The sequence below is a fragment of the Ruditapes philippinarum genome, unplaced genomic scaffold, assembly GCF_026571515.1.
Source record: "Ruditapes philippinarum isolate M1 unplaced genomic scaffold, ASM2657151v2 ctg3464_1_1_1_1, whole genome shotgun sequence".
NCBI lineage: Eukaryota > Metazoa > Mollusca > Bivalvia > Venerida > Veneridae > Ruditapes > Ruditapes philippinarum.
The window spans coordinates 82,366-96,714 of record NW_026863548.1 but is presented as its reverse complement, the minus strand read 5'-3'; the positions used below and the strand labels follow the sequence as shown (position 1 = coordinate 96,714).

Sequence of the window (14,349 nt, the reverse complement as noted above, 5' to 3'; positions counted from 1 at the left end):
TTTGTCAATTGTATGGACGTTTCACTCCCATTTTTTTAGATATTTTTTTTGGAAAGTTAACAAATTTATTTCCATATATATAACTATACTATGCTCATCCTTGAGAATAATATATTCATTAGTTCTTTCATAAAAAATAAGATTCATGGAAATAATGTCATTATGATATCAATTATTTTTATCAAAACAATAATTGTTGAAATAATAAAAAAATATCAATTACATATTAATATTAAGTTAAAATATTTGTTATTTCATGTAAGTCTTAAACAATGATTTACAAAAGATGACTTAAGTACTGAGTTAATAGTCATATTAACAAAAAGTGAAATTCCCTTCCGCAATTCATTTTTATTAAACTTAAGGTTTATTTATTTTTAGTATATCATAAGTCTTAGAAAAATTTTGGTATAAAAAGGGAGTGAAACGTCTTGGTGTGAACTGTCTTGATCTGAACTGTCCCAACATTGAAATGTCTGTCTACCTCTGCAACAGTGCGCAACTTTTCGGTCTTTTCGCGTCGAGCTTCGACTATCGCAACTTTTCGACCCTTTCCGTCATAAGGTCAGACACATACAATGATTTTCCAATAGACTTACTCCATTATCCTACAGGTTTTCTCTGCACTTTTCAGCCAATCGCTTGCGATGTTACAAAGCGATACTCTGATGTAAATCCGGTTCACGTCCAAGAAAAACATTTTTTTTCGCAAAGTTTAAAAAATTATAAAATAGACAAAAACAGAATCCCTAAAGAAAGTCCAACACAACAAAATTGAAAATGTTGCAGGCTCGGCCAGATTGTGCCTGTTCATGGACGTTACTGGAAATCCACGACGACCTCCCCCCACCCCTAGAGCACCGGCCCAAGCAGAATCAACATTTAACACGAAAATGGTGAAATTTTGAATTTAGAAACATCCGCAGATGTGTTCATAACCCTTTATAGAATTGGTTACATCCTCTACATATTTTGGCCACTTATATATATATAAATGCTTCGAAATTTAATAATAAAAAATCATTAGAGTTAACCCTATATGAACTTCCTCGTATTTCTGAGGTATAAACCTGGGTAATATCAACAATCTTCCATATGACAGAATATGGATTTCTTCCTTAAACAGAACAATCCACATACAAAGAAAAAAATGAACGCCATGCCGTTATGGTATGTTGAATTATATTTAGCATAAACAGCTTAGTATGCTCATACTTCATGTTTACTTTACATATGTCAAAATTCAAAATCTATGTTTTAGACAACTCAGTTAAAATTATTTACCCTACTTCCAAACCGAAAAAACAGAGAAAAGGACTGTTAATCAAATATTAATGCTTGATATTAATAATAATAATAATAATAATAATAATAATGATAATTAAACATGTGTAGCGAAACTTTCCTGTAGGTTTCTTATCTTTTATCAGCTAGTTAAGGTACTAAAAATGGCTAATTTGTCTCAATACGGGAATCAAATTTAATTATTTGAGAGAATTTTTACAAAAGCCTGAATTAGAAAGCTTCCGTAAAATCATTTTTATGTTATTTATTATTTAAAAGAAATAATTACAAATAAATTTTCTTTAACTTGAATCATATATGGAGCTAAAAACATCTGTGACTAAATGTAATAATTATGATTCATTCCGCAAGTATTTCGGTAACTTTACACCTATTTTGATAAGTTCGTGCCACATTATATTATCAACCACATATAGAAAGGCCAGGCCATGTCGGAATAAGACGTTGCGAATCTCATACGACGTCGTCAAAGATAAGGCAGATAGGTCAACGGGGGTTACATAACAACTGCAAAGCGGCTAGATTTAACATCGCAGTTTTAGGTTTACTGTTCAGTTCACAAGTCTTCAAGTAAGTAAATTTTATATCAATTATATACTCAGTATGGTACATATATAGTTTATATACAGTTTACTCTTATAATTATATATATTAAACTACATATATTTTTTTACTGTCAAAGATAATTTATCTCCTTAAAATATACAAATTGCAATCATTTACTCTTATTTAACTACTAAATTTATGTTTTTGAATATATATAGTTCTATAGAAACGAGACATGGCTGTCATTATTTCACTGTAAATATATTTAATTACATGGCATATTTCCTGTATGTTATATTATTTATCAGCGTATATTTATATAAATGATATTTAAATATTATTGAATAAGGACAAATTATGTATCAAAATGCACTATATGATATATCTGATAGTTTTTAATACATTAATGACGTAATAAAATCCTTTTTACTGAATTAATAATATCTTCTTTTTATCTATAATTTTATTTCATTTTTTTACATACGTCAGATATGTGAAAATATGTCCAGCACTGATTTCAGGACAACATACTGATGATTAGATAACGTTTTATGCATACGCATTAGATAACAATAGTGTCGAGATCATTTCTTTGTCTAAATATTTGTATACATTAGCTTTCTCGATTCTTCCACACCACATTCATTAAAATTCATAGTTGATCAGATAGAACGCTTCTTATTTCGGTATCATAATTTCCAAGACTTTTATAGCACTAAAATCACAACTATATTATATTTATTAACCGCAGATTTCATTGTATGAAAATTACCATATTTCGCTCGTGGCTACCGCAATTTGTAAAATATTTATGAGATTTATAATGTTCATCTATTTCTTCTATCATTTCTCAAACATACCTTTTACTTTTCAATATTAACTGTTGGTTACTTTGCGTAACTGCATATATAATTGCTACTTTAATACTTTCAGTAGTTAAGGTTTGTTTATATCGTACTTTTTTACAATCTATCGTCTTCATTGGAACACATTTATTCCTCTTTTTAATTTCACATTTATAGGTTTATTTCCACAGAGTATTAGTCAAAAATATGAATTTTGAGCCAAAAGTAGGTCCAATGAGAACCTACATGTAGCCTGAGACAATATGGAAAGGGGGTAGTTGAAAAAGCCTGTTGGTGCCAAGCCAAGGGCCTGCTTTTCAACTCGCCACTCTCTGCACATGTGCTAGGGGATCACACTCCTTAGCAAACTTTCCTCGCCCCCCTGCCTAGTTTGTCGAGCCACTCCCCTCGGCTGTAGTCAGTGCATAAGTTCCGGTTATGTTTTTCACCATGCAAATTCTAAAAATCTTTTGCCGAAGGTACCTTCTCAACGACGTGCACATACCGAGGTGAAGAGAGAAGTATAAATTAAACCTGTATTATATTTATATTATCTTTGCAGGTATGATTCGTACATTAACTTTTGTCTTGTTGATCGTCTGTGTTATCGATGTAAGCTATGGGTACGTAATTTATGTTTGTCATTAAAAACAAAAAAAAAATTAAAAAAAAACAAAAACAAAAAAAACGATACACACGCGCGTTTTCAAACCCTATTATAGTGACTGATTTGGGCCATGTCGTATAAATGCTCCGCGGAGCGCCAAACGATAGTTTGTCTGATTTAATTCAACGTAAACATTTACAATGATAGAGTCGAGTCTTGAAGATGTGATGCTCGCCGTAATTTGTTATGTGTTTAAAGGTAAATGCAATTCCAGCAAGTTACCAAATGTCCATTTTTATCTTTTAAAGTAAAAATTGCCTAGTCATATAAGAATTAATATATGTAAAAGAAACGTTGATTTTAGAGCTGTATCATTAAAACCGTACAACGAGACGGCAAGTGGAATGTTTGCTGCCACCGACTATGATAGTGATGGTGTGATAACGAGGGTAGAAATTGAAGCTAGCTTCGATAAATATGATGCTAACGGTAAGAGAATCATAATTATATTCGTGTACATAGAATGTTACAAGTACATGTTTTGAACTTAAGCATGTCTATTTCTCAGTTTTATGCTAAGTTTTCAACGATTATGAATAGTAAGTAATACGCTATGCACAACGGTGACACAATGTTCCGAGAACATAAAAAAGAAGTTACTTCAGCTTCCATTTTTTGGAAGTATTTTGGTGGTATCGGTATGGTATAAAGCCTGATTGCGCAGATTGGCATTACTCAGTACTGTGGGTAATTAATTCGGTTCCAGCATGGTAAGGGTTAAATGATAAAGTTATACATTTTATCCTAGCAGGACTCTTTGTTTCGTTCGTCCACTCGGAAATTGTTTCGGATTAAAAAAGAGATTTTTGTTTGCTTAATTTTTTTAATAAATTGCTTAATCAATCTTCATGTTTGTAATACCTGTTTGAATGTCTTTGATATTTCATTCGTTTTTTCACTTTAAATGATAGGACATGCAGACATTTCAGTTGCAAACAAATGTTATAAAACCAGCAGTCTTACATAAAAATAAATAATTATCCAACAGGTGATGGCAAAGAATCCCGCCACGAGTATACAGAGTTCGTCTGCGCCACATCTCCAATTCTCTATCAACTGTCACACTATCTGTATGATGAATATGATTCAGACGGTGATCATCATCTAGAGAAACATGATTATGATGCTCTCTTTGACAAGATGGATACAGATAGTAAGTTTGATTAATTAAAGAAAAAACCTATCCGTGGACATCTCGCTCTACACATGTCCCCAGTGTTAAAGTGTGATTAAACCAAAGACGACATAAAGATGGCATAATTCTACAAGTGATATAAGTAGAATGACCTGTCCTTGAGTGCAATTATTAAGTATTTTAAATTTGAAGCAAATTATCTGGAAAAAAAATGAATAAAAATAAGGCAAATACCTGAAAAGGGAGATAATTAACCAGACATTCAGGGGTATCTGCCCTTCAGGAATGCATTTCAATTTTCATAAGTTTCTAGTGAATATCTATGATAACTTTTAAGCATTGAAAAACCTTGACAAATGGTGTAACCAAGTGTCGAAAAAGGGGCATAACTGAGATAACATGAATGCTATCCTACTTTTACTTTGTTTAATTCTACTGTTTTCCTGAGGAAACGATTTCACGAATGTGCTCTATACCTAGAATCTCATTCATCTTAGCGGCTAGAACATTGTCGACCTGGCTGAACAGATCATGCCAAATATTTAAAAATATTAGATAATAATTAGATAATATATACCTACGACATGTGAATTATTATACCACTATTTCAGAGGACGGCAGTGTGACAGAAGATGAATTTATCAGCTATTGGGAAGTGGTATAAAATATTTAATTCATAAGCATTCTCATAACTTTTTTTCATTCATGATATATATTTGAATGCATTAAGTGTTTGCAATCCTATAAGGCAGATCAGTTTACATTGTAGCTATAGATTATCTCTAGTGAGATTGCAAAATAAACAATGTTCTTTATGGTAGCATTGACATGATTATATTCAGAGAAAAGGCGTTAATATATTACAGACAAATGCGTAAATGTAAAAAAAATGTTCGCACAAAAACAACAACAAACACAACAACAACAACAAAACGGAAGATTAATAACATTTTATCCTTAGACATAATGTACCAAAACGATATAAGAATAATAGAAATTCTGTATACGTTCTATAATCTATTCCTTCAGGTATTCCCAAAGTACGAGACCGTTGGACAGCACGGACAATCACACCTACACGGACATTCCGCTTGCCATTAAATCTATTGCTTATCAACTAAAGCTCTACATTGAAGAATGTCAAATAAATATTTAGAAACACAGAGTAAATTATTATTAGATTATTTTTTTGTTATCAAATAATTGAATTTGAAAACATGCATTTTCCAAATATTGACAACTTGAACACCGTATATAATATCCGTAACACAGGAACGCAAGGGCGAATAGTGTTAAGTGAACTTGTATATCAAATTAAAAGAAATGAATTGGTGCATACGGCTGCTGACATGTTTTATAAATATATTACCATGAATTTGCTTTTCAAGATCATTCGTGAGTATGACAACCTGGCGCAGTTAGCTTCCGTGGGTCGGTCTATTTACACCAAGACACCCAAGAAACTTATATATTGTGTAAATTTGCAAAATGGGCCTTCAGGATGAATAGTAATTAATTTGAAATTTCAAAAATCTTAAATGTTCTCACTTTTTTTATTGAAGTAAACAGATATCAGTTATAAGCAATAGTTCATTATGTTACTATGTTTGCAATATATACATTTATCACACACCCGATTTTGCGACTCAGTAAAAATGGTATTGCACGGCCGTCCATACATTTTGACGAGAGTATAAATGGTATTGTACGGCCGTGCATACATTTTGACGTGACGTCATTAGCGTTATAACATAGTGTAAAGACGCGCTAAATGTTAGCGTTATACTATAGGCGCGTTGGTGAAAAATGACTCTTTTTTCAATTTAAACGGTCTTTATTTTGGTGTGTGATGAATAGAATATTAAAGTCGTGCAAGTTCATTACTGAATTTATTGAACTCTTTGAATGAAATCATATTACAAGAGGGCCATGATGGCCCCGAGTCGCTCACCAGAAACAACTGCTTTTCAGTGTTGGAATGGAATGTCAATACATTCTAATATTAAATTTGAGCATAGAATATGTTTAAACAATAATCTGAAGAAATGCAATGACCTGGGGCATTTAAGCTTTAGCTTAAACGGGGCTAATCAAATTAATATGAGCAAACTTGAAAAAAGACTACCTAAGAATGCTACAAAGTTTGGTGATCATCTATCAATCATTTCATTAGGAAATGATGTCCGAAGGTTTTTTCTATTTTTAGCTTTAGTGGCCCCTAAAATGGGCTAATCAAATTAATATAAGCAAACTTGATAAAAGAGTACCCAGTAATGCTACAGACAAAGTTTGGTGATCATCCATCAATTTGTTCTGAAGTAGAAGATGTTTGAAGGTTTTTCTATTTTTAGCTTTAGCGGCCCCTAAAAGGGGCCAATCAAATTAATGTGAGCAAACTTTATAAAAGATTACCCAAAAATGCTACAGACAAATTTTGGTGATCATCCATTTATTAGTTCTGTAGGAGAAGATGTTTAAACGTACATTGTATTTCTATTTTTAATTTTAGCGGCCCCTAAAAGGGGCTAATCAAATTAATATGAGCAATCTTGATAAAAGACTACCCAATAATGCTACAGACAAAGTTTGGTGATCATCCATCACTTAGTTTTGTAGCAATAGACTTTTAAACGTATATCTATTTTTAATTTTAGCGGCCATTAAAAGGGGCCAATCAAAATAATATGAGCAAACTTGATAAGACTACCTAAGAATGCTACAGACAAAGTTTGGTGATCATCCATCACTTAGTTTTGTAGCAATAGACTTTTAAACGTATATCTATTTTTAATTTTAGCATCCCCTAAAAGGGGCCAATCAAAATAATATGAGCAAACTTGATAAAAGACTACCTAAGAATGGTACAAAGTTTGGTGATCATTTATCAATCATTTCATTAGGAAATGATGTTCGAAGATTTTTCTATTTTTAGCTTCAGTGGCCCCTAAAATGGGCTAATCAAATTAATATAAGCAAACTTTATAAAAGAGTACCCAAAAATGCTACAGACAAAGTTTGGTGATCATCCATTTATTAGATCTGTAGGAGAAGATGTTTAAACGTATTTCTATTTTTAATTTTAGCGGCCCCTAAAAGGGGCTAATCGAATTTATATGAGTAAACTTGATAAAAGACTACCCAATAATGCTACAGACAAAGTTTGGTGATCATCCATCCATTAGTTCTGTAGAAGAAGATGTTTAAATGTTTTTCTATTTTTAGCTCTGCTGACCCCTTAAAGGGGCTAATTGGAATGACATGAACAAATTCAAGTGTGACTGTCACAAGGATGATACAGACCAAATTTGAAGTAAATCTGCTTAGTAGTTTCAGAGAAGAAGACGATTGTTGACGCATGACGTCGGAGCATCCCCATTTGATACTAATAGCTCACCCTGAGCCTTTGGCTCTGGTGAGCAAATAATCGCCTGAGGCTCGCATACATCTAATATAATTTTATTCAACATTTGCAATACATTCAGTATTGAACTTACTCATTCAATATCCACTATGTATATTTTTCATAATGAACAAAGGTCAAAATTCAAGGCGAAAGTATTTGTTTCTTATTACAGGAATTCGACTATAATTTTAGAAACGAGCTCGCTATACGCGATGTTAACTGTAATCCAATAACTAGCATGTATCTGTCACAATAACTATTATGTATCTGTCACAATAACTAGCAGGTATCTGTCACAATAACTAGCACGTATCTGTCACAATAACAAGCACATATCTGTCACAATAACTATTATGTATCTGTCAAAATAACTAGCAGGTATCTGTCACAATAACTAGCACGTATCTGTCACAATAACAAGTATGTATATGTCACAATAACTAGCATGTATCTGTCACAATAACTAGCATGTATCTGTCACAGTAACTATTATGTATCTGTCACAATAACTACTATGTATCTGTCACAGTAACTAGCACGTATCTGTCACAATAACTAGCATGTATCTCACAATAACTAGCATGTATTTGTTACAATAACTAGCATGTATCTGTCACAATAACTAGCATGTATTTGTTACAATAACTAACATGTATCTGTCACAATAACTAGCATTATCTGCCACAAAACTAGCATGTATCTGTCACAATAACTAGCACGTATCTGTCACAATAACTAGCATGTATCTCACAATAACTAGCATGTATTTGTTACAATGACAAGCATGTATCTGTCACAGTAACTAACATGTATCTGTCAAAATAACTAGCATGTATCTGTCACAATAACTAGCATGTATCTGTCACAATAACAAGCATGTATCTGTCACAATAACTAGCATTTATCTGTCACAATAACTAGCATGTATCTGTCAAAATAACAAGGACGTATCTGTCACAGTAACTAACATGTATCTGTCACAATAACTAACATGTATCTGTCACAGTTACTAGTATGTATCTGTCACAATAACTAGCATGGATCTGTCACAATAACTAGAACATATCTGTCACCGTAACTAGCATGTATCTGTCACAGTTACTTATATATGTATCTGTCACAATAACTAGCATGTACCTGTCACAATAACAAGCATGTATCTGTCACAATAACTAGCATTTATCTGTCACAATATCTAGCATGTATATGTCACAATAACTAGCACGTATCTGTCACAATAACTAGCATGTATCTGTCAAAATAACAAGGACGTATCTGTCACAGTAACTAGCATGTATCTGTCACAATAACTAGCATGTATCTGTCACAGTTACTTACATGTATCTGTCACAATAACTAGCATGTATATGTCACAATAATTAGCATGTATCTGTCACAGTAACTAACATGTATCTGTCACAATAATTAGCATTTATCTGTCACAATAACTAGCATGTATCTGTCCCAATAACTAGCACGTATCTGTCACAATAACTAGCACACATATGTCACAATAACTAGCATGTGTCTGTCACAATAACTAGCACGTATCTGTCACTATAACTAGCATGTATATGTCACAATAACTAGCATGTATCTGTCACAGTAATTAACATGTATCTGTCACAATAACTAGCATTTATCTGTCACAATAACTGGCATGTATCTGTCACAATAACTAGCATTTATCTGTCACAATAACTAGCATGTATCTGTGTCACAGTAACTAACATGTATCTGTCACAGTAACTAACATGTATCTGTCACAATAACTAAATGTATCTGTCACAATAACTAAATGTATCTGTCAGAATAGCCAGTATGTATCTGTCACCGTAACTAACATGTTTCTGTCACAATAATTAGCATGTATCTGTCACAGTAACTAGCATGTATCTGTCACAATAACTAGCATGTGTCTGTGTCACAGTAACTAACATGTATCTGTCACAGTAACAACATGTATCTGTCACAATAACTAGCATGTATCTGTCACAAAAACTAGCATGTGTCTGTGTCACAATAACTAACATGTATCTGTCACAGTTACTAACATGTATCTGTCACAGTAACAACATGAATCTGTCACAATAACTAGCATGTATCTGTCACAATAACTAGCATGTATCTGTCACAGTAACTAGCATGTATCTGTCACAACAAGCAAATTCGTTGAATTTATATCCCCCGTCGAGTACTGGTTATTATTAACACAACAACTGAAGACATAAGGCTTTATTTATATATTAAATCGGACTAACAATGGAAAAACAAGCCAAATAAACTAGCATCTGTCACAAAGAAACTAGCATGTGTGCTGAAGCAATAACTGAACATGGTATCTGTCACAGGTTCTACATGTATCTGTTTCACAGTAATATACATGTTCTGTACAATATACTGCATTTTATCAAATAACTAGCATCCAGCAGTAATTGTCACAACAAGCAATTCGTTGAATTATATCCTCCCGTTGTAGAGAATAAGGCTTACTCCGGAAAAGCGAATTCAAGGATGGGTTGAATTCGGACACGCCAAAACTATATCCCCCTCCCGATTCCATCGGCGGGGGATAATAACTAACATGTATGTGTCACAGTAACTAACATGTATCTGTCACAATAACTAGCATGTATCTGTGTCACAGTAACTAACATGTATCTGTCACAACAACTAGCAGGTATCTGTCACAATAACTAACATGTATCTGTCACAACAAATAGCGTGTATCTGTCACAATAACTAACATGTATATGTCACAGTAACTAGCATGTATCTATCACAATAACTAGCATGTATCTGTAACAGTAACTAGCATGTATCTGTCACAATAACTAGCATGTATCTGTCACAGTAACTATTATGTATCTGTCACAATAACTAGCACGTATCTGTCACAATAACTAGCATGTATCTGTCACAGTAACTATTATGTATCTGTCACAATAACTATTATGTATCTGTCACAATAACTATTATGTATCTGTCACAATAACTAGCAGGTATCTGTCACAATAACTAGCAGGTATCTGTCACAATAACTATTATGTATATGTCACAATAACTAGCATCTGTCACAATAACTATTATGTATCTGTCACAATAACTAGCATCTGTCACAATAACAAGCACATATCTGTCACAGTAACTAGCATCTGTCACAATAACAAGCACATATCTGTCACAGTAACTAGCATCTGTCACAATAACTAGCATGTATATGTCACAATAACTAGCATATATATGTCACAATAACTAGCATGTATCTGTCACAATAACTAGAACATATCTGTCACAGTAACTAACATGTATCTGTCAACTTGAACATTCATCACACTGATGTAAGAAAATTTATTTTCATTATCAAAATTCAAATTTTGAAGATGTGATGCTCTGTGACATTCAGGAAAAATAACAGGCCTGTAGATAAACATTTATTTGTCCTTATTTGGAGCATACTTGAATGAACCATAAAACAGAATCCCTAAAGATTGCCCAACACGGCAAAATTGAAAATGTTAAAAGCTTGGTTTGATTGAGCCTGTTCATAGACGGTAAAGTTTGCTTGCCAGAACCAGGAACAGTATTAAGTAAGGACACAGTGTCATGACAACTGACAATAGTAGGGCTCAACCTGACAATACAGACAGACATCATCATCTTAAGACCAACACTTCATATAGACATCCTTCATTGTAAATGTTAGTCTGAGAAATAATACACTAACTAGTCACAGAAATATTTTGTGGAAACTATCAAGATACTAAAGCATTTTTCATTACTATGTCCAAAATTTTTCATCAAGTAAATAAAATAATCAAGAACGTTAGTGCATTATAAGACATTTTATTTTTTTCAATAGGGATCTTTCTACAGCTTAACTTCATTGTATTAGCAGACATCAAGTTAATTATCAAATCGTATCAATTTATTCAGGGAATATACAACAAGAGCTGTCAGAAGGACAGCGCGCTCGACTTTTTTAGTGCTTGCCTATAAAACAAAACTTTGACAGTTAAGGGCACACAAGACTTTAACTAGGAATTTCTAAGTACAAATCAAGAAACATTTTCACAGAGTTATCTTCTCTTGCTTACAGATAGGTCTCATGATGGCACATAAGAACTCCAACTTCCAAAGTAATATCTCAAATGGTTAAGTCAACAAGTGGACAAGAATGAAAATCTTAACTGAGTTTCTAAGTCAAAAGGGCCATAATTCAAATAAAATCCTTAACAGAATTACCTTCTCCTGCCCATGTTTTGGGACCATGATGGTAAACAAGTATTCCAACTTTCAAATTAATATCTCAAACAGTTCAGTCAAAAAGTGGACTGGTACTAAAAACTTAACCAAGATTCTAAGTCGATAAAAAGGCCTTAATTTTTTAAAACAAATCCTTGACAGAGTTACCTTCTCTTGCGTACAGATGGGGGTAATGATGTGAAATAGCATTAAAAGTTTCAAAGCAATATCTCAAAGGGTTAAGGCAATAAGTGGATTTTACCCATATTCAATGTATTTTCTAAGTCAAAAAGGGGCATAATTCTGTCAAAAACCTTGACAGAGTTATGTCCTCTTGTCTGTTGATGAAGGTCGTGATGGTAAACAAGTATGGTCAGTTTCAAAGCAATACCTCCAATGGTTTTGAAATAAAGTGAGGTGGTACAAAAAACTTAACCAAGCTCAATACACTTTCTAAGTCAAAAAAGGGCCATAATTCTGTCAAAAACCTTGACAGAGTTATGTACTCTTGTCTGTAGATGGAGGTTATGATGGTGAACAAGTATGGTAAGTTTCAAAGCCATACTTGTAATACTTCTGAAATAAAGTGGGGTGGTACGAAAAACTTAACCAAGGTGTGACGCCAACGCTAACGCCGACGCCGGGGCGAGTAGGATAGCTCCCCTTTTCATAGAAAAGTCCAGCTAAAAATACATACAATATTGTCACATATATCAACTTGCATATATATAAAAACACACAAAAAATGCAACAAACAATAATTATAAAATTAATTAGTATGCTTTATGTTACCCTAGGATTGCCCATTAAGCTAAAAGCTTATTTCCAATGGGTTCCATTTACTGTAAAATTATCACACTTACTAACACACATTTTCCGATATAATAAGATATATATTACAACACTTACAATATTTCTAATCATTGCAATTAGTCATTTCATAAGTATAAGCTCTATGTATTGCATTTAATCGCGTTAAACTGGAAATTCATTATCAAAAATGGAATAGAATTTCCCAGATACGAAAATGTAATATATGAAAATATCTTACTTGCATGAAATATATAACAATAATGAATTATGTTTAAAAGTAGTCAAAAACTATAGATGTATCTTCTGTATTTTGTTTTGTTCTTCTGTATTTAACTTCACCCTCTTTACTTTCCCTTTTTGTTTTTAATACAAGTTAATACTAATACGAGTATTGTATCGCTGATGGTACCCAAAATGTATGTGTGCTGTTAGTATGTGCGTTATGTTCAAAATATGTATATATATCTTGTTGGTATTTATGAATTGGAAATGTGGGTGTATGGGTTCGGATGTGTGTGCATGCATGTGCGTGAAAAAAAAGTCTTTTTGACCTTGCTTTTGTATTACCTGGACTGAAGTTTATTATATATTATGTACATTTTATTACTGTATGATCACAGAGAAGAAAAAAAGTATTAGCTCTATGATATACATTTATAGTTTATTTCAAAAGCAACTTTTCAGAATCACATAATTTCTTGATTTTAAAGCAGACAAAAAAACCACAAGTCAGATCACAGTACAGAAAAACATGAAGTTTATTGTCTCCTTACAAAACATAGCCTTACCATATGCTTCCTCATTCTTACAAACATGGCCTTAACATAACCTTCCTCATACTTACAAACATGGCCGTAACATATCCTTCCTCATACTTACAAACATAGCCGTAACATATGCTTCCTCATACTTACAAACATGGCCGTAACATATCCTTCCTCATACTTACAAACATGGCCTTAACATATCCTTCCTCATACTTACAAACATGGCCTTAACATATGCTTCCTCATACTTACAAACATGGCCGTAACATATCCTTCCTCATACTTACAAACATGGCCTTAACATATGCTTCCTCATACTTACAAACATGGCCGTAACATATCCTTCCTCATACTTACAAACATTGCCTTAACATATCCTTCCTCATACTTACAAACATAGCCGTAACATATGCTTCCTCATACTTACAAACATGGCCGTAACATATCCTTCCTCATACTTACAAACATGGCCTTAACATATGCTTCCTCATTCTTACAAACATAGCCTTAACATATGCTTCCTCATTCTTACTAACAAAGCCTTAACATATGCTTCCTCATTCTTACAAACATAGCCTTCACATATGCTTCCTCATTCTTACTAACATAGCCTTAACATATGC

The 14,349-nt window shown here is 32.9% G+C and overlaps 1 protein-coding gene across 1 annotated transcript; it reads left to right on the top strand.

Annotated features, from left to right (window-relative positions):
• Positions 1–1,735: 1,735 nt before the first annotated feature.
• Positions 1,736–5,657, top strand: LOC132722451 (uncharacterized). The gene is made up of 6 exons (XM_060706959.1): positions 1,736–1,875; positions 3,259–3,319; positions 3,668–3,792; positions 4,352–4,516; positions 5,110–5,156; positions 5,528–5,657. The coding sequence occupies exons 2-6, from the start codon at positions 3,261–3,263 to the stop codon at positions 5,597–5,599; spliced, it is 468 nt and encodes a 155-aa protein (XP_060562942.1). The 5' UTR covers positions 1,736–1,875; positions 3,259–3,260; the 3' UTR covers positions 5,600–5,657.
• The last annotated feature ends 8,692 nt before the right edge of the window (positions 5,658–14,349 follow it).